Below are 25,516 nucleotides of genomic sequence, written 5' to 3' on the forward strand. Positions count from 1 at the left end.
ATTTTTATTCAAGGGATTGTTTGAATAAAATATTGTTTTGTGACCCCTTTTGCTTTACCCTGTTTTTTTCTGTTTCCCTGCTTTCTCTTTCTGATGGATAGTGGCAATCAATAAGGGCAAGTATATTCTTGTTGCTCAATTTCCTTCTGTTTACTGCAGTTGAAATTTTTCACTTGTATTTCTATTCCTACTGGGCATTCTCCTCTGTATTCTTCATCTCAGGACTTTTCCCATTGGGTACCACAGCAATAGAAAATAAAAAAGTTGCTAAGTGGTTTTCTATTTTCATACATATTTTAGTATGTTGCTGATCTCTACTCCTTGTTTGTCTGGTCCTTTCACATGGTATTCAGTAATGCCAACTTTAGAAGCCATTATTTTCAGGTAGCGCTGAAAGTGATGTTTACCTAGGCAAGGTTTTTCAAACATTATGGCTAACAGCTCTATGAGCGTTTTTCATGTTCTAACAAATCTTTGTCCCAAGCATTTATTTGTATCAGACTGTAATTCTAATGTAATACAAAATTTCACGCTAATTAAATGTCACCTCTAATTAGGTTGTTAGATATAGTATTGTAGCCAAGTGTGTGTTGCATATAAAAATCAAATAATTTCTTCCTAAACTTTGAAATAATGATAAGTATGTGGTATATTAGTAAGAAAGTGTGCAAAATGAACATTTTTATTTCACAAATGCATGCAAAAGCTAGTCAAATATTTGAGAAGGATATTGATAAGTCATTTGCTTACTTGATTTCTCTGTTCATCTTTGTAGATTCAGAAACACTGAAGCTTGATCATTTTGATGAAGCTGGCTATACGTTTATAGCACCAAGGTTGGTTAATTTCCCAGTAGTATTATTTCAGCAATAAATAGGAATTTGATCAGGTTAAAGATATTAAAAAGAAACAGATTTGACAAATGAAAATTTGTAAAAAGAGAAAAAGTAAATTCATGTTTTTAAAGATCAGGCTTTTCTACTTGGTAGACAGCATCTTCAGACTTTCATTCATTTTTGTATTAAATGAAGGGAGCCGTAAAATCTGATATGTCATCATATATTGATGTTTTTAATGGAAGTCTTTTACACATCTGTCCATTTCTCATAGCTGCATCTTTTAAGATTTTATTGCTTTGTACTCTAGCTTTTCTTTTATAGAATAGCTACCATAATACTTACCTTGGTTTTTGTTTTGTTTTGTTTCTTGTTGTTTTGGTTTGGGTTTTGGTTGTTTTTTGGGTTTGGTTTTTTTTTTTTTTTTTTTCAGTTCAAAAAGAAGAGCTTCAAAGCTCTCCATCACTTAAGGATTAATTAATTTTTGATTCATTGAACATAGATTTTGATAGAGTCATTGAAAACTGATTGAGTCTGTTAGTTCCTTCTTTTTATTCCTGTGAAATTGTGCAGTCTTGGTTGCCTTTGTAATTATGTGTTTACTTAGGAAGCATAATAAGAGAAACAACACTGAAAAATTAAGTTCCTTTGGAAGTTAATTATTGTAAATGCCACAAAGGTGTTTAAAAAATTATTCCATTTCTTCTTTTATCTTATATAATTCTCAATCCTTTTAAATTTAGATTCTTCTTGGTTGAATCATATGTAAGACACATGTAAGACACAGTCTTCTACCTTCAAACATGTTTTCAGAATAACTTAAATTTTTCTAATGGACGAAGTTATTGATGATCAGTTGTACCAATTAGCAGTTTCCAGAAAGTCTTGAGTTGTCAAACTGATCTACGTGAAAAAACTGTTTAATATGGAGCTTTCTTTAAATGCAAATGTTGGCGCAATACACCAAATTATGCCTGTAACCCTTAAGGTTAATGATAAAATAAGTAAATATTAAAATACTCAGGCTTCTTTTGGTCATTAAGTTAATTTAATATAGATAATTCTGTTAAAAATTGGACTCCTGGCTTGACTGCTGAATGTTCTCTACGTTTTAATTAGTTATTAAATGGTAAATGGCATTAAACATTTGTCTTGAAAATGCCCGGTGACTTTTATTGTGCTTGCTTCTATTCAGTGAATTGCACATTGATATACTGCTTTCAATCATTATGAAAATGACAGTAGTTTAAATGTTCATCTGGTTTGCATATGTCAAAATAGAAACCATTTCTGTGTATGGGGTGTGAACCTTATTAAAATTGCCTTTAAGACTTCACAGAAGATAGGATCTCAGCACGTAAATCCAGTGTTAGCTGAACATAAAGTGACAGTGTCTCCAACAGCAGTCCACATACTTTCCAGTTTATCCCAGTAGAGTATAATTTCACTGGGCATTTCCTTGTTTAGTTTACAGACTCTGTACAAGTCTGGAGTGTTTTTTTTTTTTCCTGAGATCTGTGCCTTATCTAATACATGGTAATTCAGATTTAGGCAGGCTCCTGAACCCTGGTTTCCTGAAATGCTGACTATGATCAGGACTACAGCAATGATTCCAACCAGTTCATAGTAGCAGCACGGTCCTCCTTGGACTTTCAGATTGCTGATCTGCTTCAGAAACATACAAAACAAATCTGAAAAGACTGATGTTTTATTGTTTTTCAGAGAATATTGTACTGATGTAAAGAAATCGGAAAACAACACTGAATTTTTATTAAATTTCAATGAGTTTATTGATAGAAATACTCCAAGCAGTCCATCATGTAAGTACTCTTTTCAATTCATTGATTTTCTTATAAATAATACTTACTCATAGGTGAGAATTAGTCGATCTGAAGGCTTGTATGCCCAAATCACACATTGTTGTTTCTTTTTAATCTCTGAATTTTTTAAAAATAGGAATACATCTGGTGTTCGACTTTTTTATCCAAGATAGACTGCAAAATTAGTTTGGAGTTTTATAGGTTCATTTAAGAATGATTGCAGGGCATTATGCATCCCATGTTTTGCATGCTTCCCTTCAGAATTATGTTATGAAGCAATCAACTATTTATTTTACTACACTCCAAATATTTCGAATTGATAGTTTTTCCTCTTGAGCATATCAGTCAAAGAGCATCTCAAGATGCTTATTTTCTTGTCAGCTTATATAACAAAATAACTAAACGGGAATGTTCAGTCTCCTCTCAAAAGCTGAGTATCTGGAATTTTGCAGAATTCAGAGCTGTGGGTTTGAGTAAAAATTCTAACTCTGTTTTGCTGTATGAAATGAAAGACCAAAAGCCAGATTTTCCCTTTACATTATTCAGTTACAGTTCAGCTCCATAATATTTTCAGTATTGATTAAATATTAAATCTGTATTTAAATCTGTAGACTGCATGCTTACTTTAGTTGAGCGTTCCTAGTTTTATTTTTTTTACATTATACTAAAAAGTATGATTGAGAAGGACTGACTTCAAGCCATCTACTGAAAGATTTTTAAAAACAATATATCCATCTAAGCCACTAATTTAAAAGAAGACAAATAGTTGTGTCTTTTTATTGTTATTGTTTCTGGTTTTTTGTTGTTGTTGTTGTTGCTTTTTGTGTGTGTGTGTGTTTTGTTTTTTTTTTTTTAAGCTGGGACTTGACTAATTTAAATATATTTTTATTGTGGTGATTATCTCTGCTTTTGTAACATGTAAGAGAGTAAGTATTCAGTAAAACTTAAATGTTTTGTTGGAACTTTTTCAAACTGGAATATAAAGTTTTTGAATGAAAGAATGCTTTAAAAATAAGTTTATTTAAAAAAAAAAAAAAAAAAAAAAAAAAAAGTGGCCTTGAAAAGGTGAGATCTGATGCTACAAATTATTTTCTTATTTCTTTGGTAAAACACTGGTTTTTAGATTTCAATATAGGAAAAACTTAAGCAAAATCAAGAGTTTCAGAGCAGTTTGTTTAACGTGCAATATTTGACATAATTTGAAGTTAGTCAAAATGACCATAGAAAGAGCCTAATTTCAGTGGTGATAGCATCTTAGCAACTCAGAATTTAATTCTTTAATTAATTAATTTAATTGCTTAAGCCCCATGTCATATGTTTTCAGATGAGTGTCTTGACTCTTTTACTAGGTAATACTGATATGGTCATTAGAGTTCTGCTGGATGCAGGATTTACAAATGAACTTGCCCAGAATTATTGGAGTAAACTGTATCTGTAAGTATTCTTTCTGTTGATTATTTTGTTGTTGTTGTTCGTTGTTGGTTTTTTTTAATGAATTTTGGAGTCGAAAAACAAACAAGAAGCCTGAAAAATAAAAAAGCATAATCTTTCTCATGATCTCTTAACAGTGTAATTCATATGCATATATAGAGATACACAGTTAATCCTTGCACAGGATAGATATTTAAATCATGATTATGTACCCTTGAACTTAAGAGAACTTCAGTTTTTACTTTAAATCTTATTTTTGTTTATAGTGATGGAGTTGTTGCGCAGTTTGTTGTTACGGATGGTGGAATTACCAGAGTGTTCCCCAAAAGGTAACTGTTACTATGAAAGAGTGTAAGGTGATAATGAAAATGTTTAAACCTGCTCTGATAACTATACAATAAATTAGATGATTTTTCTTTGATTTTACTTATATCATTGTTTGAAACTCATCTGTAACCAGATCAGTGTAAAGGAGTAAAAGTACCCATGTGCTGATAGTGCAACCATGTTAATTCCTAATTATTCCTAAGCATTCATTTGTTTGATAAGCTGGCAGTCTGCACTGTAGAGCAGTAAATGATTTTTTTTTTTTTTTTCTTTTTTTTTCAGACTAACAGAATCATACTGAATAGTTCAGGGACTTAAGTTGCCAGGGGGAAAAGAGAATGCTAAAGTATATATATAATCACCTAAGTATTCCCTTTGTTGACAAGCAATAGTAAGAGTATAGATACAGATATGCTGTAAATGGCAAATTACCTGATTTCATAGGCTAGTCTGTGTTTCCCCAAAACTGATTTTACTATCAAGATCAGTTTATTTTTTTGTTCTGGTGTTATTCATGTTTTAAAGTCTTTTGGGATACTGTTTTCTTAAGATAGCATGTGGTATCAAGGTTTGTTTATATTTTGATGTAAAATAGTGCTGCAGTTATATTTATCTCAGTGCAGCTAAAAATAAGAGAAGGTCCATGTTGTACCAATAATACTTTTTCTTTTTTTTTTCCTTCAACTTTATGTTTTACTTCTGGCACTTAACCAGCTGATGCTAATGAAGTCTGATAACTATATAAGTGAATCTCACGTTATCTACAACTGTGAAATATTAAAACAAACAAAAACAAGAAGATAGGCCTGTGCAGCACAGCATTAATGAGATACTAACCATCCTTTTTTTTTTTTTTTTAATTGCTTGTTTTTGTGATTAGGGCAGGAGAAGATTGGTTGGAGAATGCAGAAACTTATGAAGTCAGTTTCTATAAACGAAGTTTAGATAATGACAACTATATTTTCACAGCTCCATACTACAACAGTAAGTCATCACTCTACTAAAAGTCCAGAGCTAGCTAGTGTAATACTAGAATATTTCTGGAAGTTTCCTGTGCCAGTTGAGCTCAGTGACAAAGGTTGCAAGTGTAACACTTGAAAAAGAAAAAATCTTGGGATGTCACCTATTGTTAAGGAAAAGATCGCTGGGGAAGCACTTAACAAAGAACATAATAATTTGTTATCTACACTGATGGTCCTGTATGCAAAAAAAATTAACAAAACTGAGATAAAACTGAGAGAATACACAGCGTATTTGTTTTCATTTATTAGACTGGAAAAATGGTTTCCAAAGTTGCTTTGGCAGAATTATTTAAAACTGAAGAATAACACTGCTTTAAATGCTGTATTTGAGCTGAGTTCTGTGTATTTTCTCAGATATAGGGGAGCAGGTATCTGGAGTCTACAATTGTCCACTGAACTGCTTAAACTAATACTTTTTTTTTTTTAAATCATTTTTCAAATCACTATTACTAACCAAAAATAGTTCTTCTGAAATACTGTGATATTTAAAACCTGTATGTGCACAATAGTAAGTGCTTGTTACTGATAAGCAGCATTAACCTTGCCAAGCTGATCTAAAAGCAGATGCTACTACAAATGACATACTCCCCCTTTTAAACATATGGGATCTTTTATTACTGTTATTTCACATGTATTTATTACATCTTTTCTCAATAAAACGTTAACAAGGTTATTAAATAAATTCCCCAAAGCCTTTGTTGTTCCTCAAAGAGCTCCAGGTAATGTACTTTTAGCTTGCTATTTCATACTAGGCAGTGTTGAAAACAGGCTGAAGTCTGTCAGAGTAGTAATTGTCATTAGTGAGTGGCGACAGTATATTCTGTATTGAAAAACACAGACAACAGCAGGATAAAATCTTTGGCTCTGATCCTAGTTTTAACAGAGCTGCTCTCATATGAGCCATTATCATGGCCGTGTTTGTACAGGAAAGGCTACAGTGACTTTGTGCAAAGATCGTGTACTAAACATGAAGGAAGTTAAAAATGAGTATTTCTCTTAATCATCTAGGTGTTAGTGGTCTGAGTAATTACAAGTGAGAAATACAATGTACGATTGAGTCAGGGTTTTCAAATAAGAATTCTTTGATTTGTTCTTGATATTTGAACCATCTTTAATTTCAATTACAAAAGAAGAAACTTATATCTCATTCTAATTCTTTCTTTCTTCCTCCAAACATACTGTCAGAAACCGGTGCCAATAGCTATGAATCAGGTATTATGGTAAGCAAGGCAGTGGAAATAACAATTAATGGAAAACTTCTGAAACCTGCAGGTAAGCTAAAATGGTGCTAAAACTCTAAATACAGGAGTTACTTTGTTGTTGCTCAAGGTTAAATTTTAATGGCGGTTTCAAAGGAGTTTCAGTTTCTATAGTACTCTTCTCTCTAAGACTTTTAATCTTACTAGTGGAAATCAAGAGATCTGGTTGTGTTTGAGAAAGAGTACTTACATTTGTTAGTCTTATGAAGGATGTTGGGGATCAGACAACTGAGCAAAACTCATATTTTTTTTCCTTTTCCAGTTTAATAATTTAGATGCTCTTACAATTTTTCTCTCTTCTTAGGATTCTACAGTTACCTTTTTGCTTTTTCATTTTACTAAAAAAGTCTTTCATGTATTTCTTGTTAGTTGTTGGAATAAAAATTGATGTAACCAGATGGATGGAAAATTTCACAAAAACCACAATCAAGAGCCTGGTAAGCAATTGACCAAGTCTTTTTTGAACTTTATGTTCATTTCTCAAAGTTTCAGATGCAAATAAGTCTAACAGCTTTTTTTGTGCCAGAGTCAGACTGATGCATGTTTGCCAAGTAGTTGTGGTATTTAAATCATCCAAATGCACAAAATACATCTATGTTGAAACAGGCTGTATTTTGTACGTGTCTTGCTTTCATAATTATAGATCATGGATAAAGACAAAGAAAAATGTCATACTCGAGCCTGCAGGCGGCTTACTATGATCATTCTCTATTAGTGAATAAAACCTGCAAAAGAATTTCCTCTCCCCTCACAAAAAAAAAAAAAAAAAAAAAAAAAAAAAAAAAAAAAAAAAAAAGGGGTGGTAAGGTGTGTGTTGTTTTTTTGTTTTGTTTTGTTTTTTTTAATTTAATGTGGAGGAAGTGTAAGCATGAAGGATTTATATTGCAGTCAACACCACAGGATTTCAGCCCTTTCATTTCTCATTCTATGCTTAAGTGTGAAGGAGAAAAACAAAAATTGAGGGAAAAGGTAAACAAAAACAAAAAAGGTAAGGTAAGGTTAAAAGTTAAGGTAAAAAATTAACAAAAAAAAAAAGTTAAAAAGTTAAAAGTAAAAAGTTAAAAGTTAAGGTAAACAAAAAAGGTAAACCTAAGTAGTACACTGGGAAGAGGCATAAAAAGGAGATAGTTATGGAACAACTGGATGAGGCAATTTTGATTGGTTGGTTCTATATTAAGGGATATATATGTATATATATATCAGTGTCTATGATTGTTGTATGAGATATTAGAGCTATAGTTCAATGAGTAGGCAAATGCATTGCCCAAAATGTCAGAACACTTAAGGAAAAGAAAAATAATGCAAAAGAGAGTAACATCTCATAATTAGTTTGATATGAATAACTCTGCCATTATCTGCTGATTATTTTGCTCAGGACATAATACAAGGAATCAGTAGTGTGTGTGTACACACATATTGCAAGAAAACAGAAATGTACTAGTAATCAAAACTAAATGGAGATGGTGGGCTTCCTTTGTCAGATGAGATTTCCATACTTTGAGATTAGTGAAGCTATTCAGTCTAAAAGAAATACTTGGCATCATGTTTTCTAGGCCTTATTAACATACACAAAATACAAGATTACAAATACACGTGTTCTTTCTCTTGTATTTTATATTCACAACCCTGAAATCTTGAGAAGTCCCTCAAACTGTAATAGAAAGAAGTTCTTTATCTAATACTGTAAGCCTTCTCAAAACGGGAAATGGACCAGAGGAGCTGTGAAAGGCGGTAGTGATTGTGCTGTTGATAGTTACTGGATGCAGATTGTTTTGATATACTTGTGACAAATAACACACACAGTATCCCTAAAGTAAGTTAATATAGAGATATCAAAAATCACATCATTTCTTGTCTTGATTGATAAATATCACTGCAAAATACAATTTCTTATGAAACATTTTTGTGAAGATTGCTGTCTTTCTGTTTTTTAGTGCAACAGTGAAATCTGTGGCTGTGAAAAAAATAGTATGGTAAGAATATGTTCAGTTTTTGAATATCTGTAAGATAATGATAAGTGATGCACTGAGCATTATTCTTTCATGATATTTTTTGAAGATTGGGGTTTTGAAAATGAGACCTAGTGATTTGTGTCTTGAGGAAAAAATTAAAAGAGGAGAGGGCAAAAATTAAAAGAGGAGAGGGAATACAAATCAGAAAAAAAAAAAAAAAAGAAAGAAGAAAAGAATCTAGAAGAGGGGTACCTTAGAGAAAAAGGTAAAAACAAACTGAAAAGCAGCAGAGTATGTGATGTACTTTTCAACAATGATTAGCCATCCTCCTTTCCTCTTTATCCTGCCCGTTTAGGATTTGGGAATCCCATAACTTTGCTGGCACACAGGAGAACACATTTTCAGCAACTATTGCAGTATCAGATTCTGCCATATGCTTAAAAGCTTTCTCTGTTAAGGCCTTCTCTGAGATCTTTTGTGGAGTTAGAAGAATGTTAAATGGATGGGTTACATTGAAAAAGGGTACTCTGGGCCTCACCGCTATCTCCTTAATCTCCGATTGAAAGTGGCTGAAAGAATACAGGGAACCAGTGGGCTTCCCAGCCCTGCACCTGACACCTGGAAGGAACTAAGTAGGCAAGCATGGAATATACAAAAATGTGAAATTAATCTCAAATAGCAAGCTCAGAATCTGCCTTTAGGACCTTTACTTTTAGAGGCTGCAAATAGTAAAAGATTTTACATGTGGCTGAAAGTACACTAGAAGTTGTAGTCCCTTATTACGAGCTCAGGTTCAATTACCATCTGATTTAACATGGATTTTACCTCTTACAGCTAACAAAGGATTGAGTGAATAAGAATTTACAAGCAACTTCTATGAAATTAAGTCACAAATAGGCTTTTGATTTCTTCAAACTTTTATAATGCTGATAATGCTACTTATTTTAGCATAATATTGGCCCTTGGCTATGAGGTTGTGATTTGGCCACATAGGTTTGAAGATGTATCTGAAGTGTAGGATAAAGAAGTTTCTTTTGACAAATCATTTCTACAAAACGTATTTTACTTTCTTATAATAGCATGTGGACTGTGTTATCCTTGATGATGGTGGATTTCTTCTGATGTCAAATCGGGATGAATATACCCAACAGGTATGCATAGTTTTGAGTACTGTAATTGAAACACAACAGGGAGATGTTTTACAATAAAAAAGTAGCATTTATTTCTCAACTCACCCTAATACTGCAATTTTTTTTTCTAAGTATATTTACAATGCCCATCAGAGTTTTAAAGACTTGTTCAGCAATTATAATACACTTTTGGGGAAAAAAAAAAAAAATAAAATAAAAAATGAGGAATTCCAGTTATTTTGTTAGTATTATTCACAATTTTATTTATGGTTTAAGGTGCTACACTTCTGCAGTGTTATTTGTGCTCTGCCTTTAGAATGATAGGTCTACAGATGGATGAATAAAACTGGTGAAGAGGATGAATAAATGGTGAAGAGGGCAAGTAGTATGGCATCTACATGCCTTTCTCTTCTTTCTGTGGTAGTCTCATTTAGTAGTAGTGTATTTAATGATAACTTCCTAACTTGAGTTCTCAATCAAGCTATTGAAACAGTTACCTTCAAGCAGAAATAAAATCACAGATGGCACAATTGAATGAGTCTCCCTAGAGAAAATAAAATAAAGAATAAGTAACAGCATTGTTTACTTTTCTGTACAAAAACTACTTGGTAATACTTTAACTTATCTCTATATATTCTTCTTCATCAGATTGGAAGATTCTTTGGTGAAATTGACCCGGGCTTGATGAGAAACTTAATTAACATGTCCCTGTATGCCTTTAACAAGTCGTATGACTATCAGTCAGTCTGTGATCCTGAAGAAGAACCAAAGCAAGGAGCTGGACTTCGTTCGGCTTATGTGGTCAGTAGTACCTTATGAGGCAACTGACATTTCTTTAAAAGTGTGGAATTGTTTATATAAATAATAATCTTGTTCTTTTTTCCCAGCCTACAATAGCAGATATTTTGCATCTAGGATGGTGGGCTTCGGCAGCTGCCTGGTAAGTACAAGCATGTAGAAGGTTAAGACAATTAGTCTTTTATTTTTATCTTTTTTCCCAGTAAATTTTTTCTGAACCCTTACTTTCTGATCATTTCTCATGGTGAAATTTCTTGATTATGTCTCCAAACCCGTTTGAACTGTCAATAGTCAAGTGATATGTCAGCAGTCAAATTCCAAACCACTCTTGCCATGTTTTGTGTCTATGTTCTAACTCTAAAAAGTCAGCTTTAGCAAATAAATTGGGATTAACAAAGTCTGATTGACAGCTCTGAAGGGGGAACAACAGGGAGAGACTCTGTATTAGGGAGGGTAGTGATAGAACAAGGGCTAATGTAATCTATAAGAGGTTAAATCTAAATTAAATATAAAGAAAAATACTTCAATGTGAGGGTGGTGAGGTACTGAAAAAGGTTTCCCATTACTGGAAGTGCTCTAGGACAGGCTGCACGGGGCTCTAGACAACCAGATCTACTGGAAGGTGTCCCTGCCCATGGAGGTATTGAGAGGAAGGAGATGGTCTTTAAGATCGCTTCCCATACCATACTATGGTTCCATTAAACTATATTTGGAAATACTGCACAGCCTTAAGAAAATCAATTTTTGCTCTTCAGTGAATCATTTTATGAAAATATTTAATACTTCTCTATAGTGAAATATAAAGAAGCAAAATGTGCTTCAAATCGCAGTATAACCAGTGTTATTTGTTTATATATGTCAGCTAATTTTTTAATTCATATATATTATTTGGTTCTTTGAAGTGATGTGAAAAGGACTACTGAACTATAAGAAAGAAAAAATGAAATCTGAAGCATTTTTGAAAATTCTCTAGTCTTGTAGCATTTTTTATAGTGGGGGACGGGAAGGGAAATTCTTATATTTGAACTGTTCTGGTATTTTGTGATTGGTCTTTGGGAAGGTAGAATTATATCAGTAATTAGGTTTATCTACCACAATCACTGTAATCTTAAAACTAAAGATCCATTTAGGAGCTTTATTTTTTTTATTATTTCTTTATGTGTAATTAATAATGGCTACAGAAATGATTTTACTATTTCAGAACCATGTAGATAGAAATCCCTGTTGACTACTTACCTAGCACCAAGCTGGGATAAGCTATTGGGGCTGATGTCATACTTCTGTACAGATGTGAATTGCACTACTGGAGACTGTCTCTTCACTTTTCTAAAGTTTCATGATGCTTATATTTTATAGTAACTGTCAAGCTGGAATAAATTACCTACTTTATGAAGTTACAAGTTAAAATATATACTAGATGAACAAATGTAGTAATTTTCGCATGGTGTGCTCTGTGAAGATTCTACATTGTTTTTTATTGTTGGTTACATTTTGATAATAGCAACAGCTAAAATCTTGGTTTTCTTGAACAACAGCAAACATCAAAAACTGGAGATGGGCAATAATCCAGAAGAGAAACTTGAGCTCTTCTCAAACACAGAGACTTTAGTTTATCAGTGTTCAAATCAGAGTCTGTGGTCTGGACTCAATTTAGACCTGAGGTTTATTTTGTGTGATGTTTAACTTGAAAGTACCACATGATAGTTCTTTCTGTGAACATAATTTTAATGGAATCTAGGTCATGAACAGGCAGAGAAGGACATTAAGCAAGCAGAGTGAAAAGGGCTGACAAAAAATGGATTAAATGAGGCACCTGGCAAAAGCAAATGCAGAGAAATAAGAGAAGCAGGCTGAGGAAAACTATAATGTTTCTGGAAACAATGTGGGATAAAAGAGTGAGTAATAGTTTTCAGAAATTGATACAGGATATATCAGCATTAAGAGAGTGCATATTGTTTCTTCTTCACGCTCTTTTAACTTAGAATCTACAGCTTTCCCAGGCTGCTGGTTTCATTCGTTCTCAGTAAATTCTGCAGTAAGCTGTTATAAGGGGCTGGACTTTCAGTTAGCAAATTCCAATCACTGTTGAATTGCAGTAGGTTTCTTCCCGTCCATGATTATTGGTGCACCCTCCATCTGATGATAATTGAAGGCTCAAAGGTATGAAAGTGAATCCAGATCCCCTTCAAGCACTGACTTGAGTAGAAACATGGCAGGCAGATTCAGTTTTGTTACATGTAGATCACACTGGCTTAGGAGAAAAGGAAAAGACCCTTGAGTAAAGTTATACAGTCTCTTCTCTCTGCATAACAGTCAGATGTGGTGAGGAGAGATCGGGACTGCTCATCGAATTATAGTTAGAAACAAACCTAACACAAGACCATAGGAAGTTACAGTTTCAAGATTTAAACAGAGGCAGAGAGTGGGAGAATGTGAATGTAGCTATTCCTATTTTGGAAGGTCAGTAGAAGTGAAGTGAGCTGATTATGTGACAAGCCAGTACTTGCTTCAAGTAAATGACATAAGAAAAATGTGATCATAAGCAACAAAAAATAATTTTGAAGTATATGGATCTCTTTAAGTGATTTGCCAGCATCTGGGAAGAAAATATATTCTGTACCCCAAGAGCAGGAACAGAGATGATTTTAAAAGTCAACTGTTAAAGTCTTAATTTTTGTAATATACTTGTAGTACACCAGTGTTAATCTCCTGATAATTTAATGAGCCTTAATCAGTGTAAAGTAGTGTAAATTCAGGAGTATTTCCCCTGAGTGTGTTCCAAAAGAGTTCTGGTAGGTTTGAGTGCTGGAGGAACACCACCATGCCTCTTCCATTTTCCATAGAGAGATAATAGGAAGACATGGATGGCATGTTAGCATTTTCTTTATATAAGTTATGGGCACAAATGGCAGCAAATCTCAACAACGAAATAAAAAATTACTGTGAAAGAAGATATGGAAGAAACTGAAAAGAAAAAGAATCAAACTGTGAAGTGTATACAAGCACAGTGTTAATAGCTTACAAAAGCATAATTAGCTGTGATGATTCTGCTGTTACTTGGTCTTGTTTGAGTAGTTTTTAGGGACACAGCAAATGCAAATACAAAAAAAACCTTTAACAAATACACGTTGTCTTTTTGTGTTCAGGTCTATCTTACAGCAGCTGTTTTTGAGCTTGACTTTCCCACGTTTCCTTGAGGCAGGTAAGTCAAGAGAATATTAGAGAGTCAACTTTGAGTGAACTGGAAGATAAGAATCTAGGTTGGGGGCCATATTTTGGATCTCCTCATTTTGTCTACCTCTTTTGAAATGTCTTTATTTATTTATTTTTGTTCCTCTTTCTGGCAGCTGATATGGAAGACGATGATTTTTCTACTGCTCTGCCTAAAACAAGTTGTATCACTGAGCAAACTCAGTATTTCTTTGAAAATGATGATAAATCTTTTATTGGGATTGTAGACTGCATCAACTGTTCAAGGTAGGCCTACTTCAATGTTAACAATAGCTTTTGAATATTCATTTATTTTGAAAATGTTAAAGACATCATTGTAGTAATAAAAATGTATTTGAGGTTAACTATATCAGACTTCCATGAAGTGTAGAGGTATTTAGGCAGTACATGAATAAACTGAATTCTTTTTGTATTCTCTTAGAATGAATTTGAATTTAGTGATTCATTGTCATTATTTTTTTTTTTTCTTTATAGCCTGTATGTAAATAAATCCTCTTTTTCCTTGACTATTGCTTTTCTTTTAATTTATTACATAAACTTAAAGGAGTTTTGTAATACTCAGAAGCAGATATCTCCTTTAATGGAGTTATGTATTGAAATTTATTATGCTAAGAAGATTATGTAATTTATTTTCAAATTTACCTTCTAGTCAATAGTACTGATGATTTAAGCACTGTTATAGATTATAGTAACTTCAGCATTCATTGATTCCAGAGGGTATTATCAGAAGGCTTGGAAATACATTTTGTCCAAATACATTTTCTAAAGATACTGCATTGTCAGCCTAACCCTCTCAAAAGAAAAGAAAAGAAAAGCCCAAACTTGTACACATGCTATAGACATTTCATTTTTTTTTTTAACTGCAGAATTACTCAATTTAAAATTCAGAAGCAAATGTTAAAAAATAGATGAAAGCAAAGACACCTATGATAAAGATGTTGCGCTCTTTAACATCTTTATCAATGACATTGATGACGGAATTGAGTGCACCCTCAGCAGGTTTGCTGATGACACCAAGCTGAGTGGTGCGGTTGACATGGTAGAAGGAAGGGATGCCATTCAGAGGGACCTCGACAGGCTAGAAAGGTGGGCCAGATGAAACTGATGAGGTGGAACACGGCAAAGTGCAGAGTTTTGCACTTGGGCTGGAGGAATCCCAGACATAAGCACAGACTGGAAAAAGTGGTCCTTGACAGCAACCCTGCAGAGAAGGACCTGGGGGTCTTGATAGATGAAAAATTTAACATGAGCCAGCAATGTGCCCTTGCAGCTCAGAAGGCAAATGGTATCCTGGGCTCCATCAGAAGAGGGGTGGCCATCAGGGACAGGGAGGTGATTCTCCCCCTCTACTCTGCTCTTGTGAGGCCCCATCTGGAGTACTGTGTCCAGGTCTGGAGCCCCCAGTACAAGAAAGATGTGGAGCTGTTGGAGAGGGTCCAGAGGAGGGCCATGAAGATTATCAGGGGACTGGAGCACCTTCCCTATGAGGACAGGCTGAGGGAGCTGGGTTTGTTCAGCCTGCGGAAAAGAAGGCTGCGGGGTGACCTCATTACAGCCTTTCAATACCTAAAGGGAGCCTACAAACAGGAGGGGAATCAGCTCTTGAAAGGGTTGATAACTGCAGGACAAGGGGAAATGGTTTTAGATTGAAGGTAGGAAGATTTAGGTTGGATGTCAGGGGGAAGTTCTGTACAGAGAGAGTGGTGAGGTGCTGGAACAGGCTGCCCAAAGAGGTTGTGGATGCCTGGAGGTGTGTAAGGCCAGACTGGATGGGGCCCTGGGCAGCTTGGTCTAGTATTAGATGTGGAGGTTGGTGGTCCTGCATGTGGCGGGGGGGTTGGAGGTTGATGATCCTTGAGGTCTCTTCCAACCTGGGCCATTCTGTGATTCTGTGATATTCCCCATGCATAGGTATCCCAGTCAGTACAATTGTGTGCTTCAATGTGCACTTGGCAGTCTGGAAAGATCAACAGTCTAAGAAAGGATAAGTGAAGCTGATGCTGTTTTAAGACAAATAATTACCATGTTTCTAACTATGATGGATATGTTATTGTTATAAAGCCAGGAAAACACAAGAAAAAAGAGGTGGCTTGAGCTTGTTAAAAACAACCAGATACATAATTACAGCATCAATTATTTAATTATCAGGTATTTTGTCCTCTTACTGTACTTAATCAGCGGTATGAACTCATCATTTGAAAAATTTGGTAAAAAAGAAAGTGGTAAAATGTATTTACATCTAAGTAACAAAATGTCTTCTTGTGTAGAATAACAACCACCTTCATAAAGTTTGTAAAAACTTTTTTTTTTAAATAGAATCTATTAAAAGTAATTAACCTGTTACATTATCCTGAGTTGTCTTGCTTTGACCTCTAGGATACATTTTCCTAATGACTAAGAAATAGAAACAAACTACGATTGTGGAAGGTCTGTCTGCCTCTCCTGTAGATTTAAATAATAGCACATGAAATTTTTCTTTGAAAAATCTAGATACAGCCGTGTGTTTAGTATCTAATATATGAAGTGTATCATCTATAGCTTAAAGATATAATTCTACCTCTTCAATTACTTACAAATTACAAATGACTCTTAACCAAAAGGCCTTTTACAGAATAATATGTACGTAAAATACAACAGACACATATCCAAAAAGCAGCACAAATACCATAAGCTGGTTTATCTTCCTTTTTATAGGTAAGTTTCTGTGTGTGTTTTCTTCTCATTTGTGTTTATTTTTTTGTTTGTTTGTTTTGTTTTTCAGTGTTGCCAGAAGAACTGATGCTGAACTGATGTTTTTTTCTCAGTATAGCTACTACTTTGGAAGCACAGAGCTAGCTGTTAAATCAATGAAAGGCCTTCTGTGCTCTCCTCCTTTTTTCTTTTTCCACCAATAAGTCTAGCTGAAAGAGGGAATCATGAAAATGTCAAAAAGATTACAAAATTTGTCATTAATCTTTCCAGATATTCATTAATAGAAAAGAGAAGCCAGTTTGATTCTGAGAAGTTAGATTATGTTTTATTCTGATTATGCATGTTCTCAAATACAGCATTCCTTGTTTCACTTAAGCATTGTTTATTGTCGGCTTTTTTTCCAGACTTTATCATGCAGAGAAGATTTCAAACACCAATCTAGTATTCATTATTAGTGACAGCCAACTGCTGTGCCGCTCCTGTGATCCAAAGCCACTGATGCAAGCAGAAAAGCCGGGTATCCTTTAAAATCAAGTTATTTACTGATGTGGATTGATTTTTCTGTCTATGACATACTGCAATATAATTGGGTAATAATGCTCTGTTTGTGTTTATATTAGTAGCATGGTTGCCATTGGAGTACTTGAAGCAGCAGATATTTGTGGGCGACAACACAAATCATCTGAAACAGCAGTCCTTGAGGTAGAGGGCAAAGCTGTTGTTTGAGAGGACCTAAGTGGAAATAGGCTCAGAGGAGCATAGTGAAAAAGGTGCAAAGTTTTGGATCCAAGACAAAATAATGGTATGCAAGTTGACAATCTAAGGGTTGAGTGATGAGAAACAGCTCTGCAGAAAATGCCTTGAGGGTCATGATGGAGAAGAAATTGAACATCAGTTGGCAGTATGCCTAGCAATAAAGGTCACATGATGATCCTTCCCATTCATAAACACTTGTTTTGTACAGACTTGGATTCCTCAGTACCTTACTGACATAGTGCAGCAAGCCCAGTGAAGGACCACCAAACTGAATGGCAGTTGGAGTGCAGGATGTGGGAAGGGAGCCTGAGACACCTGGGCTTGGTCAGCCTTAAGAAATATCCGTGTAGAGAAGTAAGAAGTAAGAAGGGTAACACCAAGATAAGATAGCTTGGTCGTTAAAAGCTGAATGCTGCACTGATGCCTGCAACACTCGGACAAAGTGACTGAGGCACTTAATCGTATACTTAGTGAGGATAAGAACTACTTACTCGTTGTGGAATCTGCTTTAATCATCAAAGGCTATAGTTTTCCAGCTGGTATCGTGGAAAATTCTTCAGATCTGGCTGGAGATACAGGATGTACCTGCCAAGCATAGTCCTTGCAGCGCATGCACTGAAACAAAACTGGTGAAAAATTGTTGTAAGATGAAACTTTGCCCTGCTCTGTTCACTGCATTAGGTACAGGTAGATAATTGTGATGGAAATGCAGGAAATACAGGTCAGTAGAAATTTGGCAGAGAGTAATCATAGTATATTATCATGACAGAATATGAAACAAATATAAATCTTTTTCCATGTCAGGAAGTTGGTTGAGACAGCATACTTCCATATCTGAAATAAAAACAAATGATGGTAGAGATGACTGTATTTCTTTAGCACAAAAATGTGTTAATTCCGACATTCATAAAATGGGAATTCCATCCATGCTTGGTCTGAAAGAGGAAGTTACACTGGGGTGGAAGCAATACTCATGTTGTCACAAAACTATGTAAACACAGCCTAATATTCTAATTGGCTTCAGTCCATGACAGTTTGATTAACTATTGCCACTGTCTGAATTTATGGATAAGACACGCTATAGAAAACAGAATAGATTTGATGGGAAATAGGCACATTATGTGCATTTCCCTGTGGGGATCCAATCTTTCAGAGGGCAGTAAATGACCTCAAATTGCAGTCAGAGCAGTTGGGTGGGCTTGTATTGACTAAATGAACTATTTTATTCTTTGTTTCAACTATGCAGTACTAGACTATCCTCTCTTTTCTATAACTAAGGTACATTGTGAAATGCAGATGTAGCATAACATCGCATAAATAGGCAGAATGACCTTTAGGTGTTATTCAGATGGATATTATTAGGCTCTGATTCCTTCTGGCTGGTACCGCTTTGCTTGTACACGTGGTCATTTAGAGTTCTTCTATGTTTCGACTTCCTTTTCACCTGGGCCTCCACAGAGGAGAGGGAAGGGGAATCTGATAACATCTGAATGAGAACAGAAATAGATTCCAGAGCTGTAGAAATAAATTCCCTGTCTTCTTGCCTTCTCTTCCTTTGATCATCTCCTCTTACTCCAGTGAATCTGCTGTAGTACTCCACAGTAGTGCATGAATAGGATTGCTTCAATTTTACATTACATATGCTAACATATGTAAAAAATTTTGGTGCTCAGTATTTAAAAAAAAAAACAAACTGTAGCTTATTGTGTGTACTACGTACAAGGGAAATGATTCAAAAAACCAAAAATATTTAAACTCCACAAAAACAAAAAATGGTAATATTAGCAGGTTCAACAGAAGACTGTTTTCATTGTATTAGTGCCTTTCGAGTGCACTGCAGTGATTTCTGTATCTTTTTAGTCTGTGGTAAAAGCGAAGTGTAGTATTTATGCTTAAATATCAGCAAATATGAGTTTCAGAAACATAAACCAATGCACTACCTCACATTTACTACTGAAGGCTACAGTGAGATGATCTTTTCTATGACATTTGGAATAATGTAGGTATAGTAAAATAAGTAGTTCTTATAGGCCTTGGCATTACTGCCACAACCTTCACTGCAATCTTCAATTGGTATATGACATTACCTTTCCAGATGGATTTCCTCACTTCTACTGTGCTTATTCATTTCAACCCAAATAATTCAATAGTAACATACACAATTATAACAGAAGGTTTCCCACTTTGTCAAATAATTTCTGCAATAGTAATAGAAGCATCCTTTATTTTTTGCATATTGTTCTGAAATTACTAATTGTTAAAAGTCATGAAGACTTATTTTCTTTTTTAAAGCAATATTCATTAAAAAAGATAGTTGACATCTATTTTATTGGGATGTTGGTTTAATTTTATTTGGTTTTCTTTCACTTAACTAGGGAACTGTGACAGCTGATTTTAATTGCAATTCTATCTGAATAAAACTTGTCCCGCAAAAGTGAAAACAGAATGTTAATCCTGGTTATGTACAGAGCCCAAAATACAAACATGCTCCTTAACCAGATACACAGATGAAGGGCCAAATCCTTGTGAAATGGTCAAACAGCCCAGATACAGAAAAGGTCCTGATGTCTGTTTTGATGAAGCCAAACAGGTAAAACTGAACTTGCAACACTTCAGCGTATCACTAAAAACAGTTGTAGAGTTGTCCTAGAAGAGCAGGAAAAACTGTATTTAAATGTTCCTTGATGCCTTATAATCTATCTATCACTAAACATACTGTTCACTCTAGACCATAGTCACTCTATTTCAAGTATCCCATGAATTACATAAAATTAACAGCTGCTTTCTTATCTACCCTTCCTATAACTATAGTACTTTCACACATGATTTCAACGAAAGTAACCTCAGCAAGAATAAAACTGATGGGCTGAGTACAGTGCTAAGGAATTCAGTTTGTCTGTGGATTTGGCAAACAGATGATATTACTGTTATGAACGGATATTTTTATAGTAGTATTTACAAATATCATTTGAAGTGTTGTTACATGGTGAAAACCATCTGTTTTGGGATGATGTTCCCTCTAGAAATTCTGCAAGTGTGTATTGACTGTAGGTCAAATTCTGAACAAGTACAAAACTGCATTTCTTTTCTGAAATTAGCAAAGCTATGCTGATGCTTTAGTTCTCCTTGTACTGTATACGTAATTGTAGTTTTGAAGGAAAAAATGATAACTGTCCCAAATATATTATTTATTTTGAATATAATCTCTCCTTCAAAATGCTTTGTGAAAAAGAACAAATTTAGTTCCGGATATTCAGAATAAACTGCAAAAGAAAGAGTACTTAAAAGGAGAATAGTTGACATCATATAAAAATTAATTTTAAAAAGCATTTGTAATACTTCATCCCATTTTTGCAAAGGAAAGATTGACACTTCTGATGAGGTTAGTTGATTATAACTACTGTGTACCAGGTTTTGATCCAATGATCCACGTAGGCACAATGGTTGAGTTGTCTATATATATTAAAAAAAAGTAAAATCCAGACAGTATTCTACACTTTCAATGTATTTTTCTAGTAACAAGATTTAATTTGAATAAAGAAGTCTTATTAGAGACCAACAAAGCTGAAAACCTGTACAAAAATATTTGTTCGTTGTAAATATTCCATGTCCTTCCAACTATCATGTGTGAAAGTAAAACTCTTGCTCACTAGCTTGATGTGCTAATCAGTGTGTAAGTCATGTGTTTTGTAACAGTGGATTGTTTTGGTTAAGTTCATTTGCAAAATTCGCTGTGAATCTCTTGCTCTTGGGTGGATGCTTTCACATTAACTCTGCTAACTGCCAGCAAACTGCATGATATCTCATCTTGTATGTCTTTTTTTCTGTGTTTTCTTTCTTTTCCTCTACTTGCTACTTTGCCCGTTATTAATAGGATCAGCCTATATGCACAACGAGTCGTGCCTCTGCCATGACGTCTGCTCCTATCTTCATTTTTCTGCAAGTTTTCATGTGGTGTGGATGGTCAGTTACTTTCTCTAATTTTTTGTTTTGTTCTTGGCTTAAAAAAATTAGCAGGCTTTTTCTAGTAGAAAGCATACGAAAGAAAACATAATGAAGCAGGTCTCAAAAGATGCAGTCTGGAGCAAATTACTAATGCAGCATTTAGGGACATTAAATATGAAAAAACTCTGCTTGGAGCCCTATAAATCAGAGTTAGGGAACACAGAGACCTCTCCCCTAGCAAATACAAAGACACAGAAACCTTTTGGGCTTATGCAGCTGTCTCTTTGAGACTGCACATGTATCAACTGAGTCAGTGTCATTCTCTTGAAAATATTTTTTTCCTGCCCCTGTTAAAATAAAATAAAATAAAGCTTTCTGCACAGAAGCAAACAAAGGCACAAGGTAATCAGAAGATACTATGGTAACTGTGAGAATAAAGCTGTACTTGATACCAAAGACAAGTGCTCTGCATATGGAAGTTTTCACCTCATTCAAGTTAACAAAAATGTTAATGATAGAAGGTAACAGTGTGCATTCTTCTGATTAGATGTCGGATTCAGTAAATTCGTATTTGTAACTTATTGTGACCTAAATATATATATTGTGACCTATGTATTTAAAAAATGTATATTTGTTGCCTAAGTAGCGTAAACAATGTCTTTTCTTCTAATGAAATACATGAATACAGCATGTTGACCTAGTGCAGATTTTCCAGTTCAGAATCAAGGCCCTGGAATTTTTGACTGTGTTGTGTTTAATGACATGAGAATTTCCACTACTGCATGGTGACATGTACACAAAAAGAACTGCTGATCTGATGAGAATGAGATTAATGTTGAACTTGTATGCTTCCAGGGTGTCTGATCAATAATATTACTTAGAAAACCACTAGAGGGAGATACTAACATATGTATCAAAGCCAGCTGACAAGTAGAAGTGGAATCTGACAAGTAGCTGACAGGTAGAAGTGTCAGTTTTCAGAGTTAATGTGGTAGAATATAAAAAAATGTAACAAAACACTCATAATTATGTACATTCTCTTTATACTTGGGGGAAAATTCAGTTAATATCTCTTGAACATCAGTGAAAAAAAAATTAAGTTCTCTTTACTAGCTGTAATGGAGTAATTTTGAAGTTTCTTTTTGTGTATTTGAATGATCTAATTTCTAGCCAGCGTGCACAGAGATAGCTGAAGGTTGTAAGGAAGGATAAAGTCCCTTCCCCCAAGGCAGTGGTATTTCACATTCACATCTAGATTAACATCTCATATTCTTACTTGTGCAATTTGCTCTGTAAGTAACCTTATTTTAATTAAAAAGCTACAGTCTAATGTACGTTAGACAGAGGCTCACCTTGAGCTGAGGTCTTTATGCCTGTAAAGATCTTTCTGCTCAAAAAGGCAGACCAAAAGCTTGTAGTTGGAAATTCATGAAGAAACATCATTTTATCTGATACATTACTTTCAGAAGAAAGTTATAAAAGTAATTTTGTTCATCCATTCTGTTTTTAAGGATCTTGTGACTAAGGTAACAGCTTCTTGCAGGGCATTAATTAAAGTCTCTGAAGTCGCACATATAAAATAGCTGATCAGGTTCAGCTATTTATTTATTTATTTTCCCAAAGAAAGCATAACAAAATAGTCTTTATCATTCTTTGAATAGCTTGCTCTTCCTGGTTTTGTTTGCAATGCCTTAGAATAAAGAGGGTAGAGAAGAGATTGTTAGGCCCTTCTGAGAATGCATTAATTCTATTAGCTCCCGGGTGTCAGTGGGCACGTTGAGGCTGAAAACCCCAGAAAACTGTATATGTCTTGATGAGGTCTATATGTAGGCAGGTGTAGGTGTAGGTGTATAGATTGGGCAGTATCGTGTGGTAGTCCAGACAAAGGAAGGTAGCAACGTTTATGAAAGACCATGCACTGAAACTTGAAATGACTCTTGAGTACAAGCTGAGGTGTTTTCCATGCAAGAGAAGGGCTTATAATAAGGAGGTCTATATAATAAATATAATATAATAATAAAAATAAATATAATATATTTATATATATAATAAATATAATATAATAATAAAAAGGGCTAGCTTACAAAAGATATAACATTCAGTAATCATTTGGTATCAAATATCACATTCGAAGATCTTTGGCTGATATCTTAGTTTTTTCCTATTTATAGTCAATGTAACGTAATGGATTCTGACTTTTCATAACAGAGTTCTAGTACTTGAAATGGGTATTGTGTACCTCTAAAGAATTAACAAGAATGCATATAGTCTTAGGTGTGTATATATATGTTTTTCCATGTGTGTATTTAAAATTTTGGACTGGCACTACCTTCCAAGAAATGTTGATATTTATATAGCAATGAATATGTGGTTTTGATACTCAGCAATGAATGTAAGGTTTTATAAAAGCATTCATTTCTGTTTTGCATGTGGTGAATAATTTTCATGGTGTGTGATGTAAAATAACCCCCTCAGGAGTTGTGATAGTAAGGCATGACATGAAAGAGATGACATTTGTATTTGACACTTCACCTCAAGCATAGAGGATTAGGAGAAGGAAATTTCACATGTGATTTATTAATGCAAGAAATTTCTGATGCACTTTTGGTGAAGAGAAACTGGCTGGAGAGAATTCTTTCCCATGAAAGAAATATTCTTATCTGCTGCTTATTTAGGGTTCTTAGGTGTACGTAATAGTGACTAATGTAATGGGTCAGAAAATTTTGGTGAAAATCCTCAGAAAATAGCTGAGTGTCTCACTGCACTGACAGAGGTAAGGAGTGAAAATGATGCTGTTAAAAGAAAGCTTAGATATTATATACAAGCAATCAATAAGTTCTCAACTTCGGCAGGTTTTACTGAATGTAATTGTATTCTCACTGAAATTAATGATAGGATTCCATTTCCATACAGCTCTTGGTTTTTTTTTGTTTTTTTTGTTTTTTTTTTTTTTTTAATTTATGTAATTATTATTGGACTTCCTCTGCTATTTTTTTCCCCCCCTTATAATTTTCATAAAGTTAAAGCATACGGTGTGCAATCCAGGAGGGAAAAAAAACTTCTTTTAGATAGACTTTATTTTCCCTCCCATTATTGCTTTTTATCTTGGGTTAGGACACACAAAGAATAACAGATGCCAGAGAGAATATTTAAAAATTATCCTCATCATAACTGCTTATTTTAGCACTGTAAATCGGTCTACAAAGCTCAGAAATTCAAGATGCAATGCAGATGTAAAAGATGATGGAGCCAAAGTAAATCAACCGGAAAGTTCATTGCATCTTCAAATCTTAGTGTCCTGCTCCAAATTTGGTGAACTTCTGGAGGGAGTTCCCTTGTTTGTTGACCAGAAAGCTTAAGAGTTTTGGACTTTTAGAGTGCACTCAAAGAGAAAAAAGCTTAAGCCACTATTGTAGAGCTAAATTAGAAAGCTAACTGATGGCAGAGACTGGTCTGGAAATTACTACTATTGATATAATATAATATTGATATAATGTAAGCTCTTTACAGAATGATTTTTTTTTCCTGAAGAATGTTAATGCTGATTTTTGTTTTGTTCCATTTTGACATCCAAATTTTTTTCAGCTCTGCCAGTGAATGTTATCATTCCTGACGATTTACTAAATTTAATTTGTCTACTTAGATCTGAGTTCCAGTATATTTATTCCAAACTGACCTGATTCCTCTAAAGCTTTTGGTTTAAAGAATGAATTGTGTGTGGTGGGAATTGTGTTCAACCCTTAAAAGCTGACAAAAGAACTCATTAAAATCCTTTGTTATATCTCCTGTAATCTCCAACTTTCCTATTTACACCTCAGTTATCAAGCAGTTTCACTAACCCAGATTTACATTGTGCTTTTAATTTATCCAAAACTTTTTACCTTTGTATTTAGCTTTTTACCTTTGTATTTAGCACATGTATATTTCATTCCTTAAAGGTTGATCTTTTCCCTATGACAGCCTGCTTAATCTCTCCCCTGATTTATACAAGATTTTTTTGATGTTTTGTTATTTCTTTTTTTGTCATTTTGGGGTTTGTTTTGCTTTTGTTCTTTTTTGTTGATGTTTTAGTTGTTTGTTTTAGTTGTAACATTCACTTAACCTGGACATCTAATGCAAAATTTCTAAATAGCCTTTTGTATCCATGTTAAAAGTCTTTTTGGGCTGCTGATTCTATGCTATTTCCTGCTTTTTTCCTTCTTTCTTTCCTTCTTTCTTCCTTTCTTCTTTCCTTCCTTCCTTCCTTCCTTCCTTCCTCTCTTTCTTTCTTTCTTTCTTTCTTTCTTTCTTTCTTTCTTTCTTTCTTTCTTTCTTTCTT

General features: G+C 34.3%; 1 protein-coding gene across 1 annotated transcript in view; it reads left to right on the plus strand.

Moving 5' to 3' along the window:
- CACNA2D1 (calcium voltage-gated channel auxiliary subunit alpha2delta 1) overlaps positions 1-25,516 on the plus strand; it is a 355,647-nt gene that overhangs the window by 323,081 nt on the left and 7,050 nt on the right. Inside the window, exons 23-37 of the mRNA XM_042816157.1 lie at positions 776-836; positions 2,559-2,656; positions 4,006-4,090; positions 4,354-4,416; positions 5,295-5,398; positions 6,622-6,708; positions 7,065-7,132; positions 8,630-8,668; positions 9,727-9,798; positions 10,426-10,578; positions 10,665-10,717; positions 13,722-13,777; positions 13,923-14,052; positions 16,902-17,014; positions 19,761-19,843. Coding sequence (XP_042672091.1) covers positions 776-836; positions 2,559-2,656; positions 4,006-4,090; positions 4,354-4,416; positions 5,295-5,398; positions 6,622-6,708; positions 7,065-7,132; positions 8,630-8,668; positions 9,727-9,798; positions 10,426-10,578; positions 10,665-10,717; positions 13,722-13,777; positions 13,923-14,052; positions 16,902-17,014; positions 19,761-19,843 — 1,265 coding nt within the window. The remainder of the gene's footprint in view (positions 1-775; positions 837-2,558; positions 2,657-4,005; positions 4,091-4,353; positions 4,417-5,294; positions 5,399-6,621; positions 6,709-7,064; positions 7,133-8,629; positions 8,669-9,726; positions 9,799-10,425; positions 10,579-10,664; positions 10,718-13,721; positions 13,778-13,922; positions 14,053-16,901; positions 17,015-19,760; positions 19,844-25,516) is intronic.

Source organism: Centrocercus urophasianus, unplaced genomic scaffold (assembly GCF_019232065.1).
Source record: "Centrocercus urophasianus isolate 14NV4802_14NV808 unplaced genomic scaffold, USGS_Curo_1.0 seq_15, whole genome shotgun sequence".
In the NCBI taxonomy this organism is placed as follows: Eukaryota; Metazoa; Chordata; class Aves; order Galliformes; family Phasianidae; genus Centrocercus; species Centrocercus urophasianus.